This window comes from Calliphora vicina, chromosome 3 (assembly GCF_958450345.1).
Source record: "Calliphora vicina chromosome 3, idCalVici1.1, whole genome shotgun sequence".
Classification (NCBI taxonomy): Eukaryota; Metazoa; Arthropoda; class Insecta; order Diptera; family Calliphoridae; genus Calliphora; species Calliphora vicina.
In genome coordinates this window covers 100,747,346-100,771,711 of record NC_088782.1, presented here as the reverse complement: position 1 = coordinate 100,771,711, position 24,366 = coordinate 100,747,346, and the positions used below count along the sequence as shown (strand labels likewise).

Genomic DNA, 24,366 nt, shown 5'->3' with positions numbered 1-24,366 from the left:
ACACTCTGTTCTCCTACAAACTAATGTCTATACATTTACAAACATGTACATTGTCTCTGTCATATATACTCGTATAACACTACATATACTTAATATATAGCGGTAACGACGTAAAAATAAGAATGAGAAAAAAGTGACAAACGCCATTTAAGTTTCTTTTGGCAGCTTGCAGACACTCACGGTAATTGAGTAGTATGCTGGTTGGGGAAAATATATGGAAATTCTGACACAGCATGTGAATGCTCAGTTATTTTTTTGTTTGCGTTCTTTGTTGTTAGTAAGAGTATTTTTCGTTTTGTGAATTTGAAATCAAAGGAATCGTACACACCGTATGACAAACGACTAAAAGACTTAAAAATTAAAAAAAGTGTATCGAGAAAACACCAGGCATGGTGGCAAACAACAAACAACCAAACAAGCAAACACACAGAAAACTTGGTAAGCAATCAACCATCAAAAGATGGTTGAGAAAATCAACCCATTTTTAAACACACAAAACCTTAATTGACTTTCAACGACTATGGCGCTGCTGAATAAAGAAAACTGGATAAAAGAGCAATGTTTATTTAAGCCCATGTTTAAAGTCATTTAAGTAGTTAACGAGTAGACTTAAAAATAAAATAAATAAAATTTGTTAACTTGAAAGGTAAAAGCAAACCAAAAAAAAAAATAAAAGTTTTCCTCATGGCTAAGACTTATCAGCTTTATGACTTTATGTATTATCCAAATATTGCCTTTAAAATGTCTGCAATACAACCGTTCACCTGGAGCGGAGCATTGACAAAACAACATCATTCACCATGGTGTACAGCCAAATGGTTTATTACCAAATTCTGGTTTATATTTGGCGCAACGAACTTGATTTATCAGACTATCGGCATGTTTATCTATTTGCTTGCGCCCCAGTCGGCGCACTTGTATACCGCTGCTAACATGGAGCCAGAATATCAAATTGCCCTGGTTGCTCAAATATCCGAGACTGGTGGCATAATGGGTTTAACATTGGTGGCTGCCTGCAAAATGTTCATCATGTTCTGGCATGGCAAACGTATAGCTAAATTGTTGGAAGAATTACAGGAAATATTTCCACATGAACATGTGCAACATGGTAAGAACACTGTTTAACATATATGAATACGTACATATATTTTGTTATTGTCTGAATGTAAGTCGGTATGCAGGCAGAGTGTATAAAATGAAGCATACCATGCGTCAGGATTTTATGTTGATGACAAAGTATTGTACGTATTTAAGGACTGAGATCGTAAAATTATTAATACACGTTTTTCATTAAAACTTTTAACCCAAGTATTATTTGATTTTTTTTGATCAAGTTACCTTTGTAAAAGTGCGTAGGTACTAAAATTATTAAATATTTTCAATAAAAACTAATTTGGTCCTACAAAAAGTTGGCGAATCTGCTATCAAACTGTTTCCAATGTTATTAAACAGTAGCGGGAGAACTTGTCCGTTGATATAAAATGGAATGGTGATGTTTTTAAAGTCAAAAAAATAGAAAGCATTTTCAAAAGAGCTCTCAACACCTCCGAACCGAACACGAAACTCTAGTATAGCCACATACGGAAAATATAATGCACAGTGGTTGAACTGAAAAATGTGGAAATAAATATGTAAAATGCTAAACGAATAGTTCGCTTTTATTAACATTTTCCATAGCTATAGTGGAGGTGTAGTTGAGTTTATGTTTTGATTTTGGATTTTAAAAATCAAGGGGTAAACAAGTAAAAGTGTTATATTCGGCTGAGCCGAATTCGGTATATCCACTATGGATATGTGACCAATCCTCACAAAAGTTTGTAGAGGATTTAAGTTCGAATAAAACTTGTTTCTGTCCAATTTCATCACGATATTAATTGTTATAAGAGAATTATGAATGTCCAAGTCATTTTCAAAGGGGGCCTCGTATGTGGAATAGGGACATATATTGCCCGATTTTCGTCATACTTAACAGTATAAGTTCATAGTACTTAGAACTAATTTGTGTAACATTTTATCAGGATTGCCGCATAATCCATATATTGATGACTGCTGAAATAGTATTCCGGGATGGGGGACATTTGAAAGGGGGCTAGGTAAAATCATGGATCGATATTACCCATTTTCAATATCAAACAAACTATATCAACAGACTCAGAGATGGACTCTATAATTTAATATAAACCGGTTAACCAGTTTAGAGTGTCCAAAAAACCGGCAAATTTAAAAAACCGGTTTCCGGTTTAACCGACAAAATGTGTTTTTGAAAAAACCGGTTTTGATTATTGTCTTTAAAAAAAACGGTTAAACGGTTACAGTTTTTGTCTTCAAAAAAACTGGTTAACCGGTTTATATTAAATTATTTTTAATATGAAAAAGGTCTCCTTAAATTTAGTTTTATTTGTGGACGATAATATGAAATGTGTTAAGAATTGTGTACTAAATCTTCGGAAATTTAGCATTTTTGAATTCTTCTTTTGCTATTATTTTTTATATTTTACGAAATATTTTCATATGCTATAATTTTCTATAAAATAAATCAATATTTTTAAAAATGTTATCAAAGTTTTCCATAAATATGTTTCAATGAGCTTTAGAAAATATATTTCATTAAAACTGGTTAACCATAACATACTACTCTAACCACAATTAATTCGTACGGCAGGATTACATTGTTATTTATAAATTTTAAGAGCCCACATTCCCTTCAAAAGTAAACGGATTAAAACCAAAATTAATTTATTATTTTTAAAAAATTTTAAAATTTTTATTAAAAGCAACGTAACATTTATTATTATATTATTATTATTTATTAGAATATACAAATGTGGTTTGCGACAAATACACCGATATAGACAGATATACGCAAAGTCCAGCGGTTAGATACGAAAAACAATAAAAAAAGAATTCCTTTTCACATTTTTTGGTGAAAAAATTTGCGTTCCAAAAAACCTGGAAAATGAGTAGTGAAAAATTGGTAAATTTCCTGAGAAATTGAGTTAGTTCACGAAATTTGTTTAAAATTAATTGATACAATTTTTTTACCAGATTTGTTGCAAATTACAGATATATTGTCAATTATTGACATAATGGGATTAGTAAAGTGAAATTTTTTCTTTTCACATGTCAGAGGTTAAGTCAAATCATATTAACCTTATAAGAATAAATAGCGCACAGCGGGGCAAAATCTAAATATTTTGGTAATAAATCGTTCCTAACTGGCTGATCCGATTGGCGTGCAACTTAGTTGTAGTAGAGGAGTATTCGAGTTTATTTTTTGAAGACAGACCCAATAGACTCCTCAAAGCAATGCAACTCAGACATACAACATATTTAAATGATTGAGAATATTTTGTGATTTGCAAAGATCAACGATTTTAACATGATTTGGCGTATAAATAAAAGAATAGTAGCATGTACTACACATCTTTTGTAGTTGTGGAGTTATACGCATTTGAATATTCAAATTTCAAAATTTCTCAATACCCTGGCCCAGTTTTATTCATAATATCGAGCACAATGTATGACCGATTTCATTAAAATGTATCATGTTAGTTAAACAATAAATAACAAATAATATTAAAAACTTTAAAACCAATACCTTTTACGAGTACAAAACTAATAGATTTTGAAAATTGAGAAAATCTTGAATTTTTGTTTTTTTTCCGAAAAACTGCTACTATTCTTTGTTTCCTAGAAAGAAAGTTTTTTAGGGCATTTATAAAGAATTTATATTTTTTTGAAACGTATCTAAGCAGGTTTTGCTCTAAAATAGAAAACTACTAAAATATGCTAATAGGGATTTCCATAGGCCCTTCCGAATTTATTATATTTTGTATCGACATTTTGTTGTCAAATCCCAAAGCTGGGTTTCCGAAATGTGTTTACCCATTTTTAGATATGTAATTTAATATATAATAATGTGACATTACAAAATATAGAAATATCATGCTCTGGAAGTATTTAGGTCTGTCCGAAAAATGTCCTAAAATGGTTTTTTTTGTTGTAGAAACTTTACATAAGCATTCCAAACAGTTAATTATTGATAAATACTAAAATATATTGTAGAAAAATAGTACCAAAAGAAAACCAAAAATCCCAAAAGCATTTTTTTGCCCCCTTTGGACCACCTTTGGACCGATGCTGTTAAATGGGTTATATGGCTGACTAAGAACATACTAGGGTATGTGGAACTACATTCCATTGGGGATTTCCGGCTTTAGATTTTGGAACAAATAGGCTAAATACTAAATTTCGACATAAAATGGCTTGAATTTGAAGGATCGGTTAAGGACACCTATTGAAAATTGGACATATATTTATACCCTACATAACCATAGTGGGGAGGGTATTTTGGATTAGTGCTCATGTTTGTAATGTGCAAAAATATTGGCCCAACACCCACCTTAAAGTATACCAATCTGCTAAGGATCACTTTCTGAGTCATTTAAGCGATGGCCGTCCGTCCGTCCATGTAACCCTAGTTATCAAACTACAGGTCGCAAATTCAAATATAATTTGACAAAATTTGGTACAAGCTCTTCTATTGTCCCAAGGACATTATTTCTCCTAGCCCCCATACGATTGTCCTATCTGCAAATAGTTAAGCTCTCATAAGCATCTTAGTTATATAGATATCCAAACCAAATTCGGCTAAAATAAGTTTTTTAAAAGCCGCACCCGCCTCACCAAATTGTGTGATGATCGGTCCATAATTAGTCATAGCTCCCATATAATGCCCACTTACGAAAATGATTTTAATGGGTATAGATTTCATAAAAATGTTGGTATTCAAATAAAATTCAACACAAATAGGTTTCACATATACAGATGTCATGCCACCTAATTTTATGGCGCTTGGTCCATAATTAGTTTGGACTTGTTTATTTTGTTATAATAAGAGATAAAATAGATAGATAACAAAACAGAGATTGTATATTTGTAAACATTACTTTGCATGTCTGAGGTGTACTTCAAGGGGAAATCCGTGGGGTGTCCACAGCGTCGCTCCAAACATTTAGAAATTGCAGATTTATTTGCCAAAAAAATTGTTTGATTCTGCCTCACTGTGCATCACCAACATACTAAGAACACCTACGCTTTTTTCTCCCTTAGATTCCAATGCTTTATATCGCGTTCAATATTTTGCAAAAATTTCGGGGAATTTAATGAAACGCACAATGATATTTTTCATATTCGCCTTTTGTTTCTACAACTCTCTGCCCTTTTTGGAAATTATCTATGAACATTTTGCCGCCGACCAACACATTATGTATCTGTATCAATCGAACACCTGGTATCCATGGCAAACAAAAGAAAACTCAAAAACTTGGTGGAATTTTACGGCTGCATACTTGTGTCAATTGCAATCGTCGCTGACAGGAGTGTCCTTCATAATGGCGGGTGAATTTATGTTGTGTTTCTTCATCACACAAATGCAAATGCATTTCGATTATTTGCGAAATGCCTTGAGGAGTTTGAATGCCGCATCTGCCAAGGCAAATGAGGAGCTAAAGATATTAATAATCTATCATATAAAACTGTTGAGGTAAGTAAGTACTTAATTGAAAAGAGTAGCTAGCTGCTTTGTTGTCAAGCAATGGATGTTACAATTTCCATCAAATAAATTATAATAGTTAAGTATGTACAAGAAATAACACAGTTTTTAATTTCTTCTTTCTAGATTTTCTAAAGAAATAAATATTATTTTTAATATATCATTTCTGGTGAATTTTATTACATCATCTGTAGCAATTTGTTTAATGGCTTTCTCCATGGTGATGATAAGTATGTCTCACACTTTTAAGTATTCCGTGGGTTTGTTGTCCTTTTTGGTATTTAATTTCTTTATTTGTTATAATGGCAGCGAATTTACCACATCGGTAGGTATACAGAATAAACAATTTAGTATTATACGAGTATTTATATTTAGATTGATAGTAAACGACTTATTTTCAGGCTTTAGGGTAATATAAAAATTATTCTCAAACATTATTATTTCACTTTTCTGATGTTGTTTGCTTTTAAAATTTCACAGAAAATAGTTCTTGGATGTATTTATGTATTTGAGCTAATTGGGATAACTTTTAGAGGTTGCACATTTTATTTAAAGTTTCGATATTGTGTCAAAGTAGCAAAAAATAAATTGTTAATAAATAAAATTAATAAATTGTAAAAAAATGCTGAATGTGAATTAAAAGTAAATTTTTAATGGTTGTACCTTTTTTGGTTTAAGTTGTGGGCCAATTTAGAGGAAATTCGGTTTTTGGTCACATATTTGTTTAATTATTTCTTAAAAATATATTTCGTAGCCTATTTTCTAATATTTATTTTCAGATTACTTCATTAGTCGCGATTTTGAAAATTTTAATTTTCTAGGAAGTTACTAAATTATGAAATGAAATTAGTTTTTTTTAATTAGTTTTTGTTTTGTCTCCATTACCCCTCTTGGGAGCAAATGGCTTCCACAAAGCATCTTCATCTTAGTCGATTTGTTGCAGTTGTTTCCGCACAGTGAGGTAGAATCAAATTTATTTGGAAATAAATCTGGCATTTCATCCCATCGCAATAAAATTTGAGTAGCCAAGGAGTATTTGAGTTTAAGTTATGAAAATGGGACCTACAAATGATCCAGGGGCGGCGCTATGGGTGCTCAAAGTAGGGTACCTTCGACATGTACAATTTTTTGTTTCCCATCCGATTTCAAAGTTTTTTATATTTTTGAAAAGCGCTAGGTCTTGAAAAATGCTTGGGTGTGCTATTTATCTCTTATATTTTCCGAGTTATAGGCATTTCAAAATTGAAATTTTTAAATATTGCCATACCTTGGTCCCCTTTTTTAAAAATATATGTCGGACTTTTGGACCAAATGGACTCTATTTTCTTTTGTTGGTTAGATAACTAAATTACGAATAACCTACAAAAGATTTCAGAGCAATATCAGTTATGGATCCAAAAATAAACGATTTTCAATTTAGATATTGAAACAAATAGTTGATTTTTGCTGTTTTTTGGGCGAAAAGGTGACTTAACTCTTTTATTATTAAAAATAAACTTTATTTAAGAACATATAAGGATTTTATATTTTTCTATAAGGTATCTTTACGAGGAACGCTTCTGTGTAAAAAGATGTCCAATTTTTTGAGTATGTCGCCCCTACGCCCTTCGTAATTTGACCTATTTTTTGTTTATCAAAATTTCAAATTTGGGCCACATGTTCAAAAATTCCAAAGCTGTGATCAAAAAACAGGAAGCAGTTTTAGAAACCCTGATGTGTTTCTTATTTATTCCCAAAGTATTTTCCCAGCCCAGAAGGAAATGTGAACACCATTGTCGAAATTGTAAAAAGTACCATTTTTATGATTTTAGCTCCAATTATTAAATATTACATATTGAGTTTCTAAAACTAAAATTTGTATCAAAATTTTAATAGGATTGCAAATATTAGGACCAATTTGATTCACATTTATTCCGAACAAATTTTTTGTTTAGATAAGTTAATTTTTGGTCTTACAAAAAGTCAATATCGCAATTAGATTCAAAAATACGCCACTTTAAAATTCCATCCATCAAAAATATTGCACTTTTTCATACTAAACAAGTAAGAAAGTATAGTCAGTCAAGCCCGACACTAAGTAAATGAGCAAAATCATTTTTCTTTTCAAATTTCAATAATTTATATTTTTGAGTGATTTTCGGAAGTGGGCCTTATATGGGAGCTATGACCAATTATGGACCGATCACTATGAAATTACGTAGTGTCATTTATGTCTATATGAAAGTTATTTATGTTGAATTTTGTGTATATACCAAAATTTTTAAGAGATTTATGCATGTTAAAGCGATTTTCAGAAGCGTGTCTATATGGGAGCTATGACTAATTATGGGCCGATCGTAACAAAATTTGGTGCCATGAATTTTGTGTATATAAAACTTATTTGGAGCGGAATTTGTGGAGATACATATATAAATTAAACATTTATGACCGACAAAGCCCAATTTCGGAAGGACATTTGTATGGGGGCTAGGTGAAATAATGGACCAATTTCAGCCAGTTTCAATAGGTTTGGTCCTTGGCCCGAAAAAATAATATGTACCAAATTTGATCGAAATATATTAAAAATTGCGACCTGTACTCTGCGCACAAGGTTTACATACACAGCCAGCCAGCCGACCAGCCAGACGGACATCGTTTAATCGACTCAGAAAGTGATTCTAAGTCGATCGGTATACTTTAATATTTTTTGGCGTTACAAACATCTGCACAAACGCATTATACCCTCCCCACTATGGTGGGGTAGGGTTTAAAAATTTGTATAAATTTTCTTAATAAAATAATAAGAAAATTTATACAAATACAGAATTAGACATTTTATTTTCATTTTTCTTCACATTTATGTCGGTTAACCGGATTTTTCGAAGTCGATTGACCGAAAAACCGGTTTTCCAAAAAGGCCAACTTTCGGTTAACCGACAAACCGGTTTTTTTTAAAAAGTCTGTTTTTATAAACACTAATCGTGCGTCTCCGTGAAGTATTTGGCCGACCACGGCTTCTTGAACCTTGAGGGTTCCACTCTGGAGCCATCCTTGTTATACAGTCAGGATTCTTTCTGATAGTATAGCCGATCCACCTCCATTTCCTGTGTTAGTTTGGGTTCCTCGTTAGTGAGGTTCCAGAGATCCGTATTGCTGAGGTTGGTAGGCCAGAATATTCTGCATATGATTCTGAGGCACTTGTTAATGAATACCTGTAGTTTTTGCGTGATGGTGTTCGATACTAACTTTGTTTTACTTCCGTACAACACATAAGACTTTACACATGCGTTGAATATTCTAAGCTTGGTTCATCTAGATATTGGTTGTAGTCTTCCTTATGCCGCTCTCGCTTTATTGAGTCTGTTATTTACGCATGTTTCAGCGCCGCCATTTGTTGATACTGTACTGAATAGATATTCAACTGGTTGGCCTTGTAGCATGATGTTATTGGTGCTAACGTTTTTGATCCTCATAGCTTTCGGTTTCTGGATATTTATCTCAAGGCCAACATTGCGTGCTAATCTTTTCAAATCATCTATCTTTGCTTGCATGTTAGAGATCTTATGCGAGAGTAGACAAATATCTTCACCGCATAATCCTCCTCCAAATCCTCGAGTTGGCGTGAGAGGCTTCATGTTATTCCTCTTCTCTCTGAACAGACTTCGCTCATGATGTCATCCAGCACTATAATGAATAGCAGAGGTGATAGGGGACATCCTTGTTTTACTCCAGCGTTCGTGTGAAATTGTAGTTTTGAAGAACTGATAGTTCTGCATCCTCGTACATAGCTCTGATGATTTGGGTTATTTTCTGGGGTACTCCATTTCTTCTCAATGCTTTCTATATGGCAGTCCATCTGATGGTATCAAAGGATTTCTTGAAATCTACAAACAGTATGTATAGAGGAGTATGCCATTCTGGAGATTGTTATATTATAATGCTTAGAGTGTTGGCCTGGTCTACGCAGCTTCTGTTTGGCTGGAAACCTACCTGCCTGTTCATCGCTTAGAATGTTCTCCATTTTAATTTGAAGCTTTTTCGTAACTTAACGATGATGCCATTCTTCCAAGATGGAGGTAGCCTTTCCTCCTCCCATACTGGTGATGTGTGTGTTCGTAGAAGTTCAGCTGACAACCCGAAGAATTTCAGCTGGTATTCCGTCTTCGTCAAGTTATTTCTTAACTTCCCGATGGCCTCCTTTATCTCACTTATACTAGGGGGGGGGGTCTGCTTGATATTCATGGAATATTTTCTGCAGGGCAGTTGTTTTCAATTTCGTTGTCATTAGAAGTTGAATCGGAGGTGACCCATCATTGTTTGTTAATAGCGCACCACTGCGATCAGCGACTGGTTGGTTCCTGTTACACTTTCGATTGGTGAGACAGTTTATCGCCTGGTGTAGTTTTCTCATATGATTGATTTCGCCTGTGATGAATGTTAGTACCTCTTCTGTTTCTGACATCCATTAAGGAGCTTCTACATCTTCTACTCAGGCATATATGATCAATCTGATTGCATGTGTTGCCATTAGGTGATGTCCACGTATAAAATTTCCCGTCTGACTTCAGTACTGATTGCGCAACGGTGTTCGGTTTCTGTGGCTTCATTTCCAGTGAAATAAATTTGAAGGAACTTCGCATCATCACTGAGAAACGGGAGCAACGATCCAATTCTGTGGAACATTTATCCTTAAACTTTAAAGGTGGGCATGATACCGACGTTGCTTTCTATATTAGTTGCCTCGAAGGACGTCATTTAAAAGCATGAGTTGTACTTTCGGATATTTCGGAGTGGTGTAGGAAATGTAACTTACAATCGGCTCAGGTCTCTCAATAATTGGAGACAGAACAACTTTACAGTTCGAACATCACATTCCCGGGGATTCCTTGTTCATTGCACCAATCAGTACCTCCTTGTGATTCCTGTAGTCATCATCCTTATTGTAATGAAATGCCACCAATTTTAAATCGTTTCTTTCTCTTAATAGAGCCATTCGGGAGCGATTGGCTTGTAGTCATCCAATATCCTGTTGGGGTGTCTCTGCAGTTTTCGATGAAGTTGCACTGCGTTATCTTTCCGATTCTGCGGCTCTAGATGTAGATGCCCTTTTGTTATTTTCCTGAAGACGTGATTCGCGTTCTTCAGCGGTTTCAGCTGCTCTTCTTTCCCTGATATTCCATGATTTGGTTGTGTTTTTATCAAAGCCTGTTTTTTTTTGTAAATTTTCACTTAAACTAATTTTTAAACCTACTAGGGAACATTTTTACCTAAAACTTCAAATAGATCTGCAACTCCTAAATGCTATACGATTTGCACAAATTTTAAGCATTTGGTATTCCTAAGTATCGAAAATTCAAAATATATCTTAACTTGTCTACTGCTTTGAGTACTTTTTTTGCATTTGCTTTAATCGCACTGAGTTACATTTTAAATAATAAACTCAGCATATCTATTTTGTTCGTTTCGCATTTCATAGAGTGACTGAGGAAAACAATTTGTATTTATTATTAGATGTGAAACCATAAAATATCATTAATTTTAAGCCATACATTTTTTTCAATATCATATTTCGACTTCTCTTATTCCCTTTTTTATTTTATTTCTACTACATTTTTTATTCCTTTGTTTTGCCTTCATCACAGAGTGATGAGTTGATGCCCTCTGCCTTTTACAATAATTGGTATGACGGTGATATCTCCTATCGTCGCATGATACTCTTCTTCATGATGCGCTCTTGTGAGTCAAATGTATTGCGTGCCTATAAGTTTGCCACGGTTTCTATGCCAACATTTATGGCGGTAAGTATGCTATGGTTTTTTTCCTGTTTAAATATGCTTGTATAGCTATTTCCATGTCAGTTATATTTTTGCTGATTTTCTTATTTTGAAGAGGTTTAAAATTTCTCCATTAATCAAGATATTTTTTATGCTATTTTTTTTTGTTGTTTTCCATTCAATTCAATTTAATTTTGTTTTTCTTTTCTTTTTCACAGATTTTAAAACTTTCATATCAATTGTTTACGTTTGTAAGCGCCGTGGGCTAAAAAATGTGTATATTCTTTGAATTTGTCAATATTTATTTAAGATTTCAATGTTTACGTATCATTATTTATTAATATATATGTACAAATAATTTGTTTATTTATATATTGAATCTGATTAAGTTAATAAATAATGATATTATTTGCTGTTTTGTGTTTCTGGTAATAAATTAGGATGTGTGTTTTACTAATTAAGTTCAGCAGCAGAAAAAGTGGCAACTGGAATGGCAAAGATGGTACAATGGTACTTTTGTTTGAAACATTTCGGTCCAGAAATGTACAATGGTACACCAATGACTGTTTTTGGTAAATTTTTTAAATTATATTTCAACTTATGAATAATAAATACTGTTTACTGCTGATAAATTATTATGAATTTGTTACCCATTACTAAAATTGTTTTCACTTTAAATTAGACTGGTTTTTGCTTAAAGAAGATTCCAAAAATATTATTTTTGTTCCCACACCCACAGAAAAAACATGATTCGGCATTGTTATGACAACTTTACTGATATTTTGTTGTCGAACACATATAATGGTTATTTTAATATAAGTTTAAAAATATTTTAGTTACTGCACTTGATCAACAAGAGAGTATTAATTCAAGAATTTAAAAATTGTCAGTAGAGGTGGAAAACAGTTTGTAGTTACATTTTAATAGTAAGCAAATTCCATTTGAAAATATATAGTTAATAATCACCTTCGTGAGAAGGGTATATAAGTTTGTAATTCCGTTTGTAATTTCTACATTTTTCATTTCCGACCCTATAAAGTATATATATTCTGGATCCTTATAGATAGCGGAGTCGATTAAGCCATGCCTGTCTGTTGAAATCAACTTTCCGAAGCCCCCAAATAACTTACATACACGATTCATACATCAATATCTCAAGAATTCTTCAGTTGCTGTTTAAAATCTAGAAAATCGGTCCACAAATGGCTGAGATATAAGGAAAAAACCAGGACAACCTCGGTTTTTGACTTATTTTTTTACCTATATCTGGATCAATAATATAGACAATATGGATATTTGATGATAGATATTTCAAAGACCTTTGCAATGACGTGTATAAGACCATAGTAAGTTGGACCTACAATGGGTCAGAATCGGAAGAAATATGCTTTAACCCGAATTTTTTTTTTCACCAAAAGTTTTTTTTCGCTAAATATTAAAAAAATGAAAAAACAAAAAAAAATAAATTTAAAAAACAATCCAAACAATTTTTTTTTTCCAAAGTAGTGAAAAAACATCTTTGGCAAAAAAATAAATTTTGTTTACTTAAAAATATTTAAAATTTTTATTTTGATTTGGCCCTTGCGCCAAATTATCGTAAGCGACAAAACACAAATTTTACAGGAGAAGGTTTTTTCGATTATTTTGAAATTTATACATAGAATTAAAAATGTTATGATGCGATATAATATAATTTCGTTCAAGATATTTGTCTATTTTTCTAAAATATTTATAACTTTTGACAATTAAAAATTCATGGAATTTAATTTTTTCATAGATACAAATTTTTTGAATTGAAATAAAATTGTTATTTTATTAATTGAAATTTATTATCAGCAATCTCGCAATTCGCAAAAAAGTGTTGAAAAATCCCAAAAATGGAAATTTTTAGTTTTTTGGCTATAATATCCATACTAGGGTCGGGGTTATCGGAACCCTTTACAAAATAATTAAAAGCATATTGGGCCATCTAAAATCGGTTACTATATTTTGATATCGAATATGCGATTTGAGAATTTTTGCCTAAAGTTTAATTTTACATAAAAAAATTGGTGTTTTTTGAATAGACCTGGTCCCTTCGGTAACTACAACTTTTTAAATTTTTTTCATTTAAAATATTTTATGAAAACTTAGCTTTCAGAAAGTATAAATTCCTTATACATCCTCTTAGAAATTTTTTGTGATAACTTAAAAAGAAAAACAGTTTTTTTTTCCCAAAAAATTAGCGAAAAATAGGCTTTTTAAAATTTTTTTAAATCAAATGCATATAACTTTGGACTTAGTCATTATTTTGAAACAGTTCTTTTTCAGTTTGACACATACGTATGTTGTAAGTCCAATGAAGGAAAACTGGAGAAAATCGGAAAATATTTGGAAACGCTGTTATCAAAAAACTGGAGTAGGTTGGGTAAAAATATTGAAAAATTAATTTTCAAATGCGAATATCTCCTAAGCTATAAGGAGATGAAAAGATTTTATATTTGTAATTGTTTACTGTAAAAGGTAAACATTGACTTACGATAAAATCTTATATAATTTTGAAGTTATTAACAATTTTGATATTCTGAGAACGCTAAAACATCAGTCGGTCCATAAAATTTTAATTATTGCAATAAATAAAAAAAAATTTAGAAAATGTCGCTTACGATAATTTGGCGCTAAGGGCTCGATATGGTAAAGGGTATATACGATTCGGCACAGCCGAATATAGCTCTCTTGTTTTTGTATTATTTTATCAACAAACCAGTCAACTCAAATCAAGTAACAGAATTCATCGATTTGTACGTCATCAATTCGACAATAATTTCACTTTAATTCTTAAAATTCAATTCGTAGACATCAATATTTTTCACATAAACGTTCGCTCAACCTATTTTGTGCAATGTTTGCAAAAACATCTTGCGGATGAGTTCGGATTTTGATTCGGTAAACTGGCAAAGACCAATGCTCAGCAATTGTTAGGAAAATACTTCTCCAGATCTTAAAATTCAATTCGTCGACATCAGTGTTTTACAGATCAACCTTTTATAATTTTGAGAAATGTTTGGAAACACCTTTCGGATGAGTTCGGATTTAGATTCGGTGAACTAACAGAAAGCGACGGGAAATTGAATGTAGTCGGATAAATGCCAGCCTGGATTTCGGCGTTGACCATGACATTGTTTGCCGAAAATCACCTGCCAACAGAATCATCGCCACACCAAACCGGTGTGGCAACGTTTTGTCTAATGATGCCTCCAAAGACTTTTTATGCATCATTGTACACTCATCCGCACTGTTCTTGAAAATGTAGCATGTTGGATTTTCACTGAATTGCATATTCAATGGCAACTTGAGTGCTGAATGAACAGTTGGACCGCTTTCCAACAACATAGCTGCAATTCCTGATAAAGTAAGTGCAATATCATTCTGAGAGCGTATCGTTGCCTAAATCAACGCGATCAAAAAAGTTTTTCCATTTCAAGCCCGACCATATAATATTTAGCCTAAACTAAGTAAAATTTCAATAATTTATTTTCGTGAATGATTTTCGGATGGGATCTATGATTAATTATGGACCGATCGCCATGAAATTAGATCATGTTATTTATGTCTATATGAAATTTATTTGTGTTGAATTTTATATGTATACCAACATTTTTAAGAGATTTATGCTCGTTAAAGTGATTTTCGGAAATGAGCCTTATATGGGAGCTATGACTAATTTTGGACCGATCGCCATGAAATTTGGTTGTGTTATTTATGTGTATATGAAAGTTATTTATGTTGAATTTAATCGACTTAGAAAGTGATTCTAATGGTATGGTCACACATGACAAATATTTGACGAAAAAGACGTAACCACTAAATAAAATACATTTGAATTCATTTATTTATTTCAAAAACTTATTTTACTTAGGATGATTCAAAACAAAAAATTTAGTTTTATTTTATTTGATGCTGTTTCATCTTTCAAAACACCTGTAAGAATATTTGTCTATTTTTCTAAAATATTTATAACTTTTGACAATTAAAAATTCATGGAATTTAATTTTTTCATAGATACAAATTTTTTGAATTGAAATAAAATTGTTATTTTATTAATTGAAATTTATTATCAGCAATCTCGCAATTCGCAAAAAAGTGTTGAAAAATCCCAAAAATGGAAATTTTTAGTTTTTTGGCTATAATATCCATACTAGGGTCGGGGTTATCGGAACCCTTTACAAAATAATTAAAAGCATATTGGGCCATCTAAAATCGGTTACTATATTTTGATATCGAATATGCGATTTGAGAATTTTTGCCTAAAGTTTAATTTTACATAAAAAAATTGGTGTTTTTTGAATAGACCTGGTCCCTTCGGTAACTACAACTTTTTAAATTTTTTTCATTTAAAATATTTTATGAAAACTTAGCTTTCAGAAAGTATAAATTCCTTATACATCCTCTTAGAAATTTTTTGTGATAACTTAAAAAGAAAAACAGTTTTTTTTTCCCAAAAAATTAGCGAAAAATAGGCTTTTTAAAATTTTTTTAAATCAAATGCATATAACTTTGGACTTAGTCATTATTTTGAAACAGTTCTTTTTCAGTTTGACACATACGTATGTTGTAAGTCCAATGAAGGAAAACTGGAGAAAATCGGAAAATATTTGGAAACGCTGTTATCAAAAAACTGGAGTAGGTTGGGTAAAAATATTGAAAAATTAATTTTCAAATGCGAATATCTCCTAAGCTATAAGGAGATGAAAAGATTTTATATTTGTAATTGTTTACTGTAAAAGGTAAACATTGACTTACGATAAAATCTTATATAATTTTGAAGTTATTAACAATTTTGATATTCTGAGAACGCTAAAACATCAGTCGGTCCATAAAATTTTAATTATTGCAATAAATAAAAAAAAATTTAGAAAATGTCGCTTACGATAATTTGGCGCTAAGGGCTCGATATGGTAAAGGGTATATACGATTCGGCACAGCCGAATATAGCTCTCTTGTTTTTGTATTATTTTATCAACAAACCAGTCAACTCAAATCAAGTAACAGAATTCATCGATTTGTACGTCATCAATTCGACAATAATTTCACTTTAATTCTTAAAATTCAATTCGTAGACATCAATATTTTTCACATAAACGTTCGCTCAACCTATTTTGTGCAATGTTTGCAAAAACATCTTGCGGATGAGTTCGGATTTTGATTCGGTAAACTGGCAAAGACCAATGCTCAGCAATTGTTAGGAAAATACTTCTCCAGATCTTAAAATTCAATTCGTCGACATCAGTGTTTTACAGATCAACCTTTTATAATTTTGAGAAATGTTTGGAAACACCTTTCGGATGAGTTCGGATTTAGATTCGGTGAACTAACAGAAAGCGACGGGAAATTGAATGTAGTCGGATAAATGCCAGCCTGGATTTCGGCGTTGACCATGACATTGTTTGCCGAAAATCACCTGCCAACAGAATCATCGCCACACCAAACCGGTGTGGCAACGTTTTGTCTAATGATGCCTCCAAAGACTTTTTATGCATCATTGTACACTCATCCGCACTGTTCTTGAAAATGTAGCATGTTGGATTTTCACTGAATTGCATATTCAATGGCAACTTGAGTGCTGAATGAACAGTTGGACCGCTTTCCAACAACATAGCTGCAATTCCTGATAAAGTAAGTGCAATATCATTCTGAGAGCGTATCGTTGCCTAAATCAACGCGATCAAAAAAGTTTTTCCATTTCAAGCCCGACCATATAATATTTAGCCTAAACTAAGTAAAATTTCAATAATTTATTTTCGTGAATGATTTTCGGATGGGATCTATGATTAATTATGGACCGATCGCCATGAAATTAGATCATGTTATTTATGTCTATATGAAATTTATTTGTGTTGAATTTTATATGTATACCAACATTTTTAAGAGATTTATGCTCGTTAAAGTGATTTTCGGAAATGAGCCTTATATGGGAGCTATGACTAATTTTGGACCGATCGCCATGAAATTTGGTTGTGTTATTTATGTGTATATGAAAGTTATTTATGTTGAATTTAATCGACTTAGAAAGTGATTCTAATGGTATGGTCACACATGACAAATATTTGACGAAAAAGACGTAACCACTAAATAAAATACATTTGAATTCATTTATTTATTTCAAAAACTTATTTTACTTAGGATGATTCAAAACAAAAAATTTAGTTTTATTTTATTTGATGCTGTTTCATCTTTCAAAACACCTGTAAGAATAAACACGTCAAACAAATTTGTGCTAAAAAAAATGGCTACGCTTTTTTGAGCAAATATTTGCCGTGTGTGACCCTACCTTAAGTCGATCGGATATTTTAAGGTTTCTAGTGCGCAAAAAAATTAGTCAACACCCTCCTGTATACTGATCGACTCAGAAGCTCTTTCTGAGCACATTTTTCCCTAGCCCCCATACAAATGCCGTCCAGAAATAGGAATTTTTTTATCAGCGAACATGCCCTGTTAATAACATGATATGGCGTACACAAGTGGAACTAAAAATATGAAATTTGGTTCGAATATTTTCTAGTAATAAAAATAAAATTATATAAAAGTTAGGAAATATGTTTATTTATAAAAATGTTTGTCAAGTTGTAGAAAAACCGTATATGTTCGTGGTGAATATGTAAGAATTGATATAGCTGAATCAAACACACTTTCGCATATATATTTGTGGAAATATTTGAAAAATTAATTGAGAATCATATAGCACGGAGATTGGTCCATAAATGGTCACCGCTTTCTTAAAAATATTGGAAATCAAATATAGACATAAATCACACGAATTCATTTAATGACGATCGGTATTTAATAGATCATAACTTCCATTTAACCCTGCGTTACTCGCAACTGATCTGGTTGATACAGGCAAACATATTTTTTTGTAAATTTTTTTAGTCACCCTAAATGTTAAGCAATTTTTTGATAAAATAATATTTTTACTGCAATTTTTTTTGTATTACTCTTTTAAATAAATTGCATTTAATATTGTTTTTATGTTTTCGAAATAAAAAGTGAAGAGATTATTTTTGAAACGCGCCTTTTTTTATTGATATTAATTTGATACATTCGACTAGTCTCGATTGAAAATTATTGCGACTAAGGGAGGGTTAAGGTCCGAAAATCACTTTAATGAACATAAATCTCATACAAATTTTGGAATCCAAATAAAACTTAACAAAAATAAGTTTCATATATTGTACATGTTTAATTTTTAAAATAATCAGCCTAACCACAGAAGCTTTAAAGTCGAATCCATAAAGTTGACTATTATTTTAAATTTCGTACCATAAAACAAATTTCAAATATAATTTAAAATATTGTTTTATTATTTAAAAATAAACTTCTTGTTTTGAACTTTTATGTACATTTTGTTCTTTTAAGTTTTTGAAATTTCTTTTATTTATTCAATTAAAAAAAATATTTTCATTTGTTTGTATGTATGAGTTGGAGAAAGTTTTAAAATAATTTTTAAAATGTTTTAAAATAAAATCGACTTTAACAAAAATTAACTTTAAAATGTCTTTTATGGTTAGGCTGATTACCTTTATTTCTCAGTATTTGCCCAAAATTTAAGATTTATTTATAAATTTTGATAATAACTTTTTATTTGTAAACAAACCAGTAGTTAGACACTCTTAATATTACTGTGAAATATCACAGCAGTCCAAAAATACCTGATTTATTAGTCTTTAAAATACATTTTTTTTTACTATTAAATCTTTTCACAATAAAAATTCTTTTATGCTAAACATTAGCATTTTTAGCAGACATTGGCATAAATTTCCATTTAAAAGATTCGGAATACTGAAAATCATTCAGGTGCACATAAATTATACAACAATAACATAACTATCCACTGTTGCTGTGTTAATTTCAATCAATATCAAGGAAACAAAAACTTGCCCAAAAAGAAATCAAGTATCTTAATTAATAATGGCAACAAGATTAAACAGGGCCAGTTCATGTCTACAAGTTTATATTTGTTTTATGTCTACCTTCATTCAGCCAGTCATGCAGTTTACTGACATGCAATCAACAAACAAGCTCTGACACTTAGAAAGAAACGAATTCAAAATGGTTGGAAACATGGTAGGCAGGAAAAATGTAGGCGACCATGTGTATCAAGTATTTAGAAATAAAACAAGAAAAAAAAATTGGAAAAATAGCAAAAGGAAATTAAGAACTACTAGAACAATATGAAAACTTTTCGTTAGTTTCCAAAGAGTTGTGATTGCAAAATATTCTTGTAGACATTTTGCATGCACGAAAGAACGAAATGAAAAAAAAAAATAAAAAAATACTTAACCTGAAAGGACACCTTTGATGTAGGAATAACTATGACATTTGAAAATCTACAGAGACTTGAAAACTAAAGACAGAAGTTACAGTTGGCCAACGTGATTAAGACTGCAAGTTTGTAGTGATATATATTATAGAATAATCGAATGTTTCTTTATATAAGTGGGAGGAATACTAAAATCACACCTACCTAATTAATCTTAAAACAGGCTCATTCATTGCAAGTATTTTGCTTAGTTTGTTAATAAAGATTATGTATAATCTGAAACATTATGGAGATATTTGCTGGCAAAATCAAACTACTCTATACTTTTACATCACTGTTCAACAAACAGAATAGAAGACACACCACAAATGGGAAAAAAAATAAAAAATAATTCAGCAACTATGAAAGCAAAAGAAAACTTATAAAATTATGACTTGTAAAAGATTTGGGCGAATAGAAATTGCTTTGTCAGAGGATTTATACAAGATTAAATGAAGCTCTAATGGGACACATTTTGAATTTAAACCAGCATGATGGCGCTCATACAATGAACAGAATTTATGAATACAAAAGGACAATTTACGCACAAAAACTAACTAGAGAGTAATACAGAAAATATTTGTTATATTACTTACAATAGCTGTAATAATGGACGAATTGCTTTTTGTACTTAAAACATGAAATAAAGTGCATTAAGGGATCTATGCTGTAGAAGGACATGAAGTTGTAAAAATATGCAAAAATATTTCAAACGTCTTATGATTATGTTCATTTGCTAATTTATGTTGGACGTTATTTTGTACTTTATTTGATAAAGTATTGTTTAATAAAATTATATATTTTTAAGTTAAAGTAGAGAAAAGGAAAAAAATTAAATTATTTACAGGCTAGAAGCTTCTTGTTTTATATTTTCTACTATGGAGGCCCTTAGGACACTTCCGTGTGCTACTCCAACAGTAATCTGCCATCATATCGAGCCCTTAGCGCCAAATTATCTTAAGCGACAAAATACAAATTTTACAGAAGTTTTTTTCGATTGTTTTGAAATTTATACATAGAATTAAAAATGTTATGATGCGATATAATATAATTTATATTTATAAATATTTATAACTTTTGACAATTAAAAATTCTTAAAACCCTTTATTGAAAAATATGACAAAAAAATTTTGTTATTTAGTTATTTAGTGAATAGTTTTTAATGAAATTTCACAGTTATATAAAATTTTCTATTTAAAATGGAAAAATAAAAACGAATTTTGAAATTTATTATCAGCAATCTCGCAATTCCCAAAAAAGTGTTGGAAAATCCCAAAAATGGAAATTTTTATTTTTTTGGCTATAATATCCATACCAGGGTCGGAGTTATCGAAATTCTTTACTAAATTATTGAAAGAATATTGGCCCATCTAAAATCGGTTACTATATTTTGATACCGAATATGCGATTTGAGAATTTTTGCCCTAAATTTTAATTTTACACAAAAAATAGGTAGTTTTTGAATAGACCTGGTCCCCTCGGTAACAAACATTTTTAATTTTTTTTTCATTTCATTTAAAATATGTGATGAAAAGTTGGCTTTTCAAAAAGTATAAATTCCTTATACATCGTCTTAGAAGTTGTTTGCGATAACATAAAAAGAAAAAAAGTACTTTTTTCCCATAATATTAGCGAAAATCGCATTTTTAAAATTTTTTGAATTCAAATTAATATACATTTGGACTTAGTCATTATTTTTGAACAATTTTATTTTTCTATTTGACACATACATCTGTTGTTAGTCCAATAAAGGAAAATTGAAGAAAATCGGGAAATACTTGAATCCGCTGTTATCAAAAACTCGAGTAGGGTGGGTAAACATTTTTAACATTTAATTTTAAAATACGAATATCTCCTAAGGTTTAACAGATAATTTATACCTACGACAAGGCTTTTTGTAGTGTTCGATGAGGAGATTCCATATATATAATTTTCTTGAAATGGGAACACAAAGAAAGAAATAGGATCGTTTTAAAAATGTAACATACCCGAGGTGTCCTACTTTGAGGACCCTTGGTCGCTCCCCTGGTAGGCCCATGAGGTCCACGTTCAGAACTTAAACTCAACAACACTTTTTCTTTGCGCATGTGAAATTTCATTCAAACCAATTTAACCATTTAGAAGTTACAGATTTATTTACCTCTTTTTTTCTATGCCACTATGTGTCGCTTACTATAAAATTCGTTTACTGTAAAATGTAAACATTGACTTACAATAAAATCTTACCCCCTATAATTTTGAAGTTATTAACAATTTTGATATTCTATGAACGCTAAAACATCAGTCGGTCTATAAAATTTTAATTTTTGTAATAAAAAAAAATTTAGAAAATGTCGCTTACGATAATTTGGCGCTAAGGGCTCGATATGTTCATCCCAGCGACCTTGGTATCTATCTTCTATCACTTTTAAATCATGATGGAAACATACATTACGATGTAAATGCCACTACATCAGACGATTGGTGTGGTCTTGTCAGAAAGGGGCCTTTCAACTCTACTTGACTGTTGCGCAGGGAACTACCACCTTAACCGACCAAATTAAGTAATTTTGTAAACAAAAAATGAAGGCGACAAAAATACAAGGAGTTGTCGTAGTTGTTTTGAAATTTGGTATGCTAATATATAAAATACCTCCCATATTTGCCAAAAATATAAGTTTTAATATTGGCTACATAATTAATCTAAAAATCATGAATATCAGCATTTAACCTTTTTAAAACGTTGGTTTATTTCCTTTAAATAAACCGGATACTTTTGGTTGCACTTAGTTTAAATTTTGTAGCTACTCTTTATTTATTCAAATGTACAACAACAATTCAAATAGTCACTCAGTGTTTTTATACACGTTTATAAATTCGCAGAAATACACACACTCATACTTAAATTACACTTTATAATGTATAAGACAGTTGATGCTAAATCTAACAGCGCTTATAATAAACTCATTCATGACTGCAACCTCTGCCACTATTTATACACACGGCATCTTTCGTGAATCTTCTACAATGATCTTAACGGACAACTACTATATTCGAATTCTAAAGCTTTCGAAGTTAATGTTCGCAGCTTAAACAATCAGTGTTGCGATACTTTCAAACAATGCCAACAATCGCATGCTATCAATATTGTTGATAAGTAGAAGCTTCTACTGATGGAAATGTTTATAAATACGATGAATGTTACTGGCAGTTGCTACAGACCATTAAATTCAAATCGCTAGTGAAAATTCGTAACAATTTATTGATCGATTGCTAACAACACTTGTACGAGAATTTCAGCAATGAAACGATTTGATTTTCTATTAATTTTAAAATAATAATTTATTTTAATAAAAGTTACAAATTTAAATCTTAAAATGCACCGGGGAGGAGAACTCGTATTTTTTCGCTTTATTACGTTGAACGATCAGGTTTTTTAATACATGAAGATTAATAAAATTGAAAAGCTACAAACTACAAAGTACATAAAAGAAATGCGAGAAGACAAAAATAACCAAATAATTTTACGTTAAATGTTACGTTCAAACAGGGTTCGGAATCAGTACAAAATAACAATAATAGACAAACAAATATAAAACGGGTTGAACAAATCCCATACATTTCTCCCCCACTAAGAACAATTGTTCTTAAATCGTACTAAAATTTCCATTTGAACCAGCCGGATTGTTTATGATGTCATCATTACTGGGAAGAAAACATATTTTGGATATGGGACGCTTTATGTATTTTTTGTTGCAATACAGAGTGACCACACGAATATGTCCATCTGAACCTGGGTGTACTTTCTCCACTCTTGCTAGTGGCCACGAACCTGGGGAAAGTGCTCATGCAACAGTAAAACCATATCACCAACCTGTGCCTCTCGTTTAACAGTATTCCATTTAGGTCTCGATTGTAATCGACAAAGGTACTCCTTTGACCAACGCTGCCAAAAATGTTGCTTTAATTTTTCGACTTGTTTCCATCTTGTCAAGCGGTCAATATTTGTGTCAAGCAAATCTTCATCCGGTATACAAGTTGTAGGTTCACCAACCAAAAAATGGGCAGGTGTTAGCACGTTTAAATCAGATGGATCATTTGAAAGCGGGCATAGTGGCCTCGAATTTAGGCAGCTCTCAATTTGGCACAGAAGTGTTGATAGTTCTTCGAAGGAAAGCACACGGTCGCGCATTATACGACGTAGATGATGTTTTGTTGCTTTTACACCTGCCTCCCATAAACCTCCAAAATGAGGTGAAGCAGGTGGTATAAAATGCCAATTTGTTCCATCATTATGCAACGTTTCAGCAAGGTCATCAGACAAAGAGGTTTCTGAACGGTGATGAAGAGCTTGTAGTTCTTTAGAAGCTCCTATGAACGTAGTCCCGCAATCCGAGTATAAATCGGTACAGGGTCCTCTGCGTGAGATGAAACGTCTAAAAGCAGCCAAGAAGGCATTTGTAGTGAGACTTGAAACAATTTCAAGATGTAAAGCTTTTGTGCACATGCACACAAAAAGTCATTATAACCTTTACTTGTAGAACTTCTTCGCAAATTTGATTGTTTTATAGAAATAGGGCCGGCGTAGTCTAACCCACTATGCTTAAATGGTCTTGCTGGCTGTATGCGTACTGCTGGAAGATTGCCAATTATTTGCTGAGAATCTCTAGCGGTATACTTCAAGCAGATTACACATTTCCTTTTAACTGATGTCGCAATAGTTCTGGCCGATATGATCCAAT

General features: G+C 31.6%; 2 protein-coding genes across 2 annotated transcripts; one reads left to right on the top strand and one right to left on the bottom strand.

Moving 5' to 3' along the window:
* Positions 1 to 684: 684 nt before the first annotated feature.
* Positions 685 to 11,576, top strand: LOC135955224 (putative odorant receptor 69a). The gene is made up of 5 exons (XM_065505552.1): positions 685 to 1,108; positions 5,113 to 5,545; positions 5,681 to 5,879; positions 11,176 to 11,331; positions 11,526 to 11,576. The coding sequence occupies exons 1-5, from the start codon at positions 685 to 687 to the stop codon at positions 11,574 to 11,576; spliced, it is 1,263 nt and encodes a 420-aa protein (XP_065361624.1).
* An 11,865-nt stretch (positions 11,577 to 23,441) lies between these two features.
* LOC135955647 (uncharacterized) lies at positions 23,442 to 24,131 on the bottom strand. Its single transcript, XM_065506006.1, has one exon. The coding sequence runs from the start codon at positions 24,129 to 24,131 to the stop codon at positions 23,442 to 23,444; it is 690 nt and encodes a 229-aa protein (XP_065362078.1).
* Between the last annotated feature and the right edge of the window lie 235 nt (positions 24,132 to 24,366).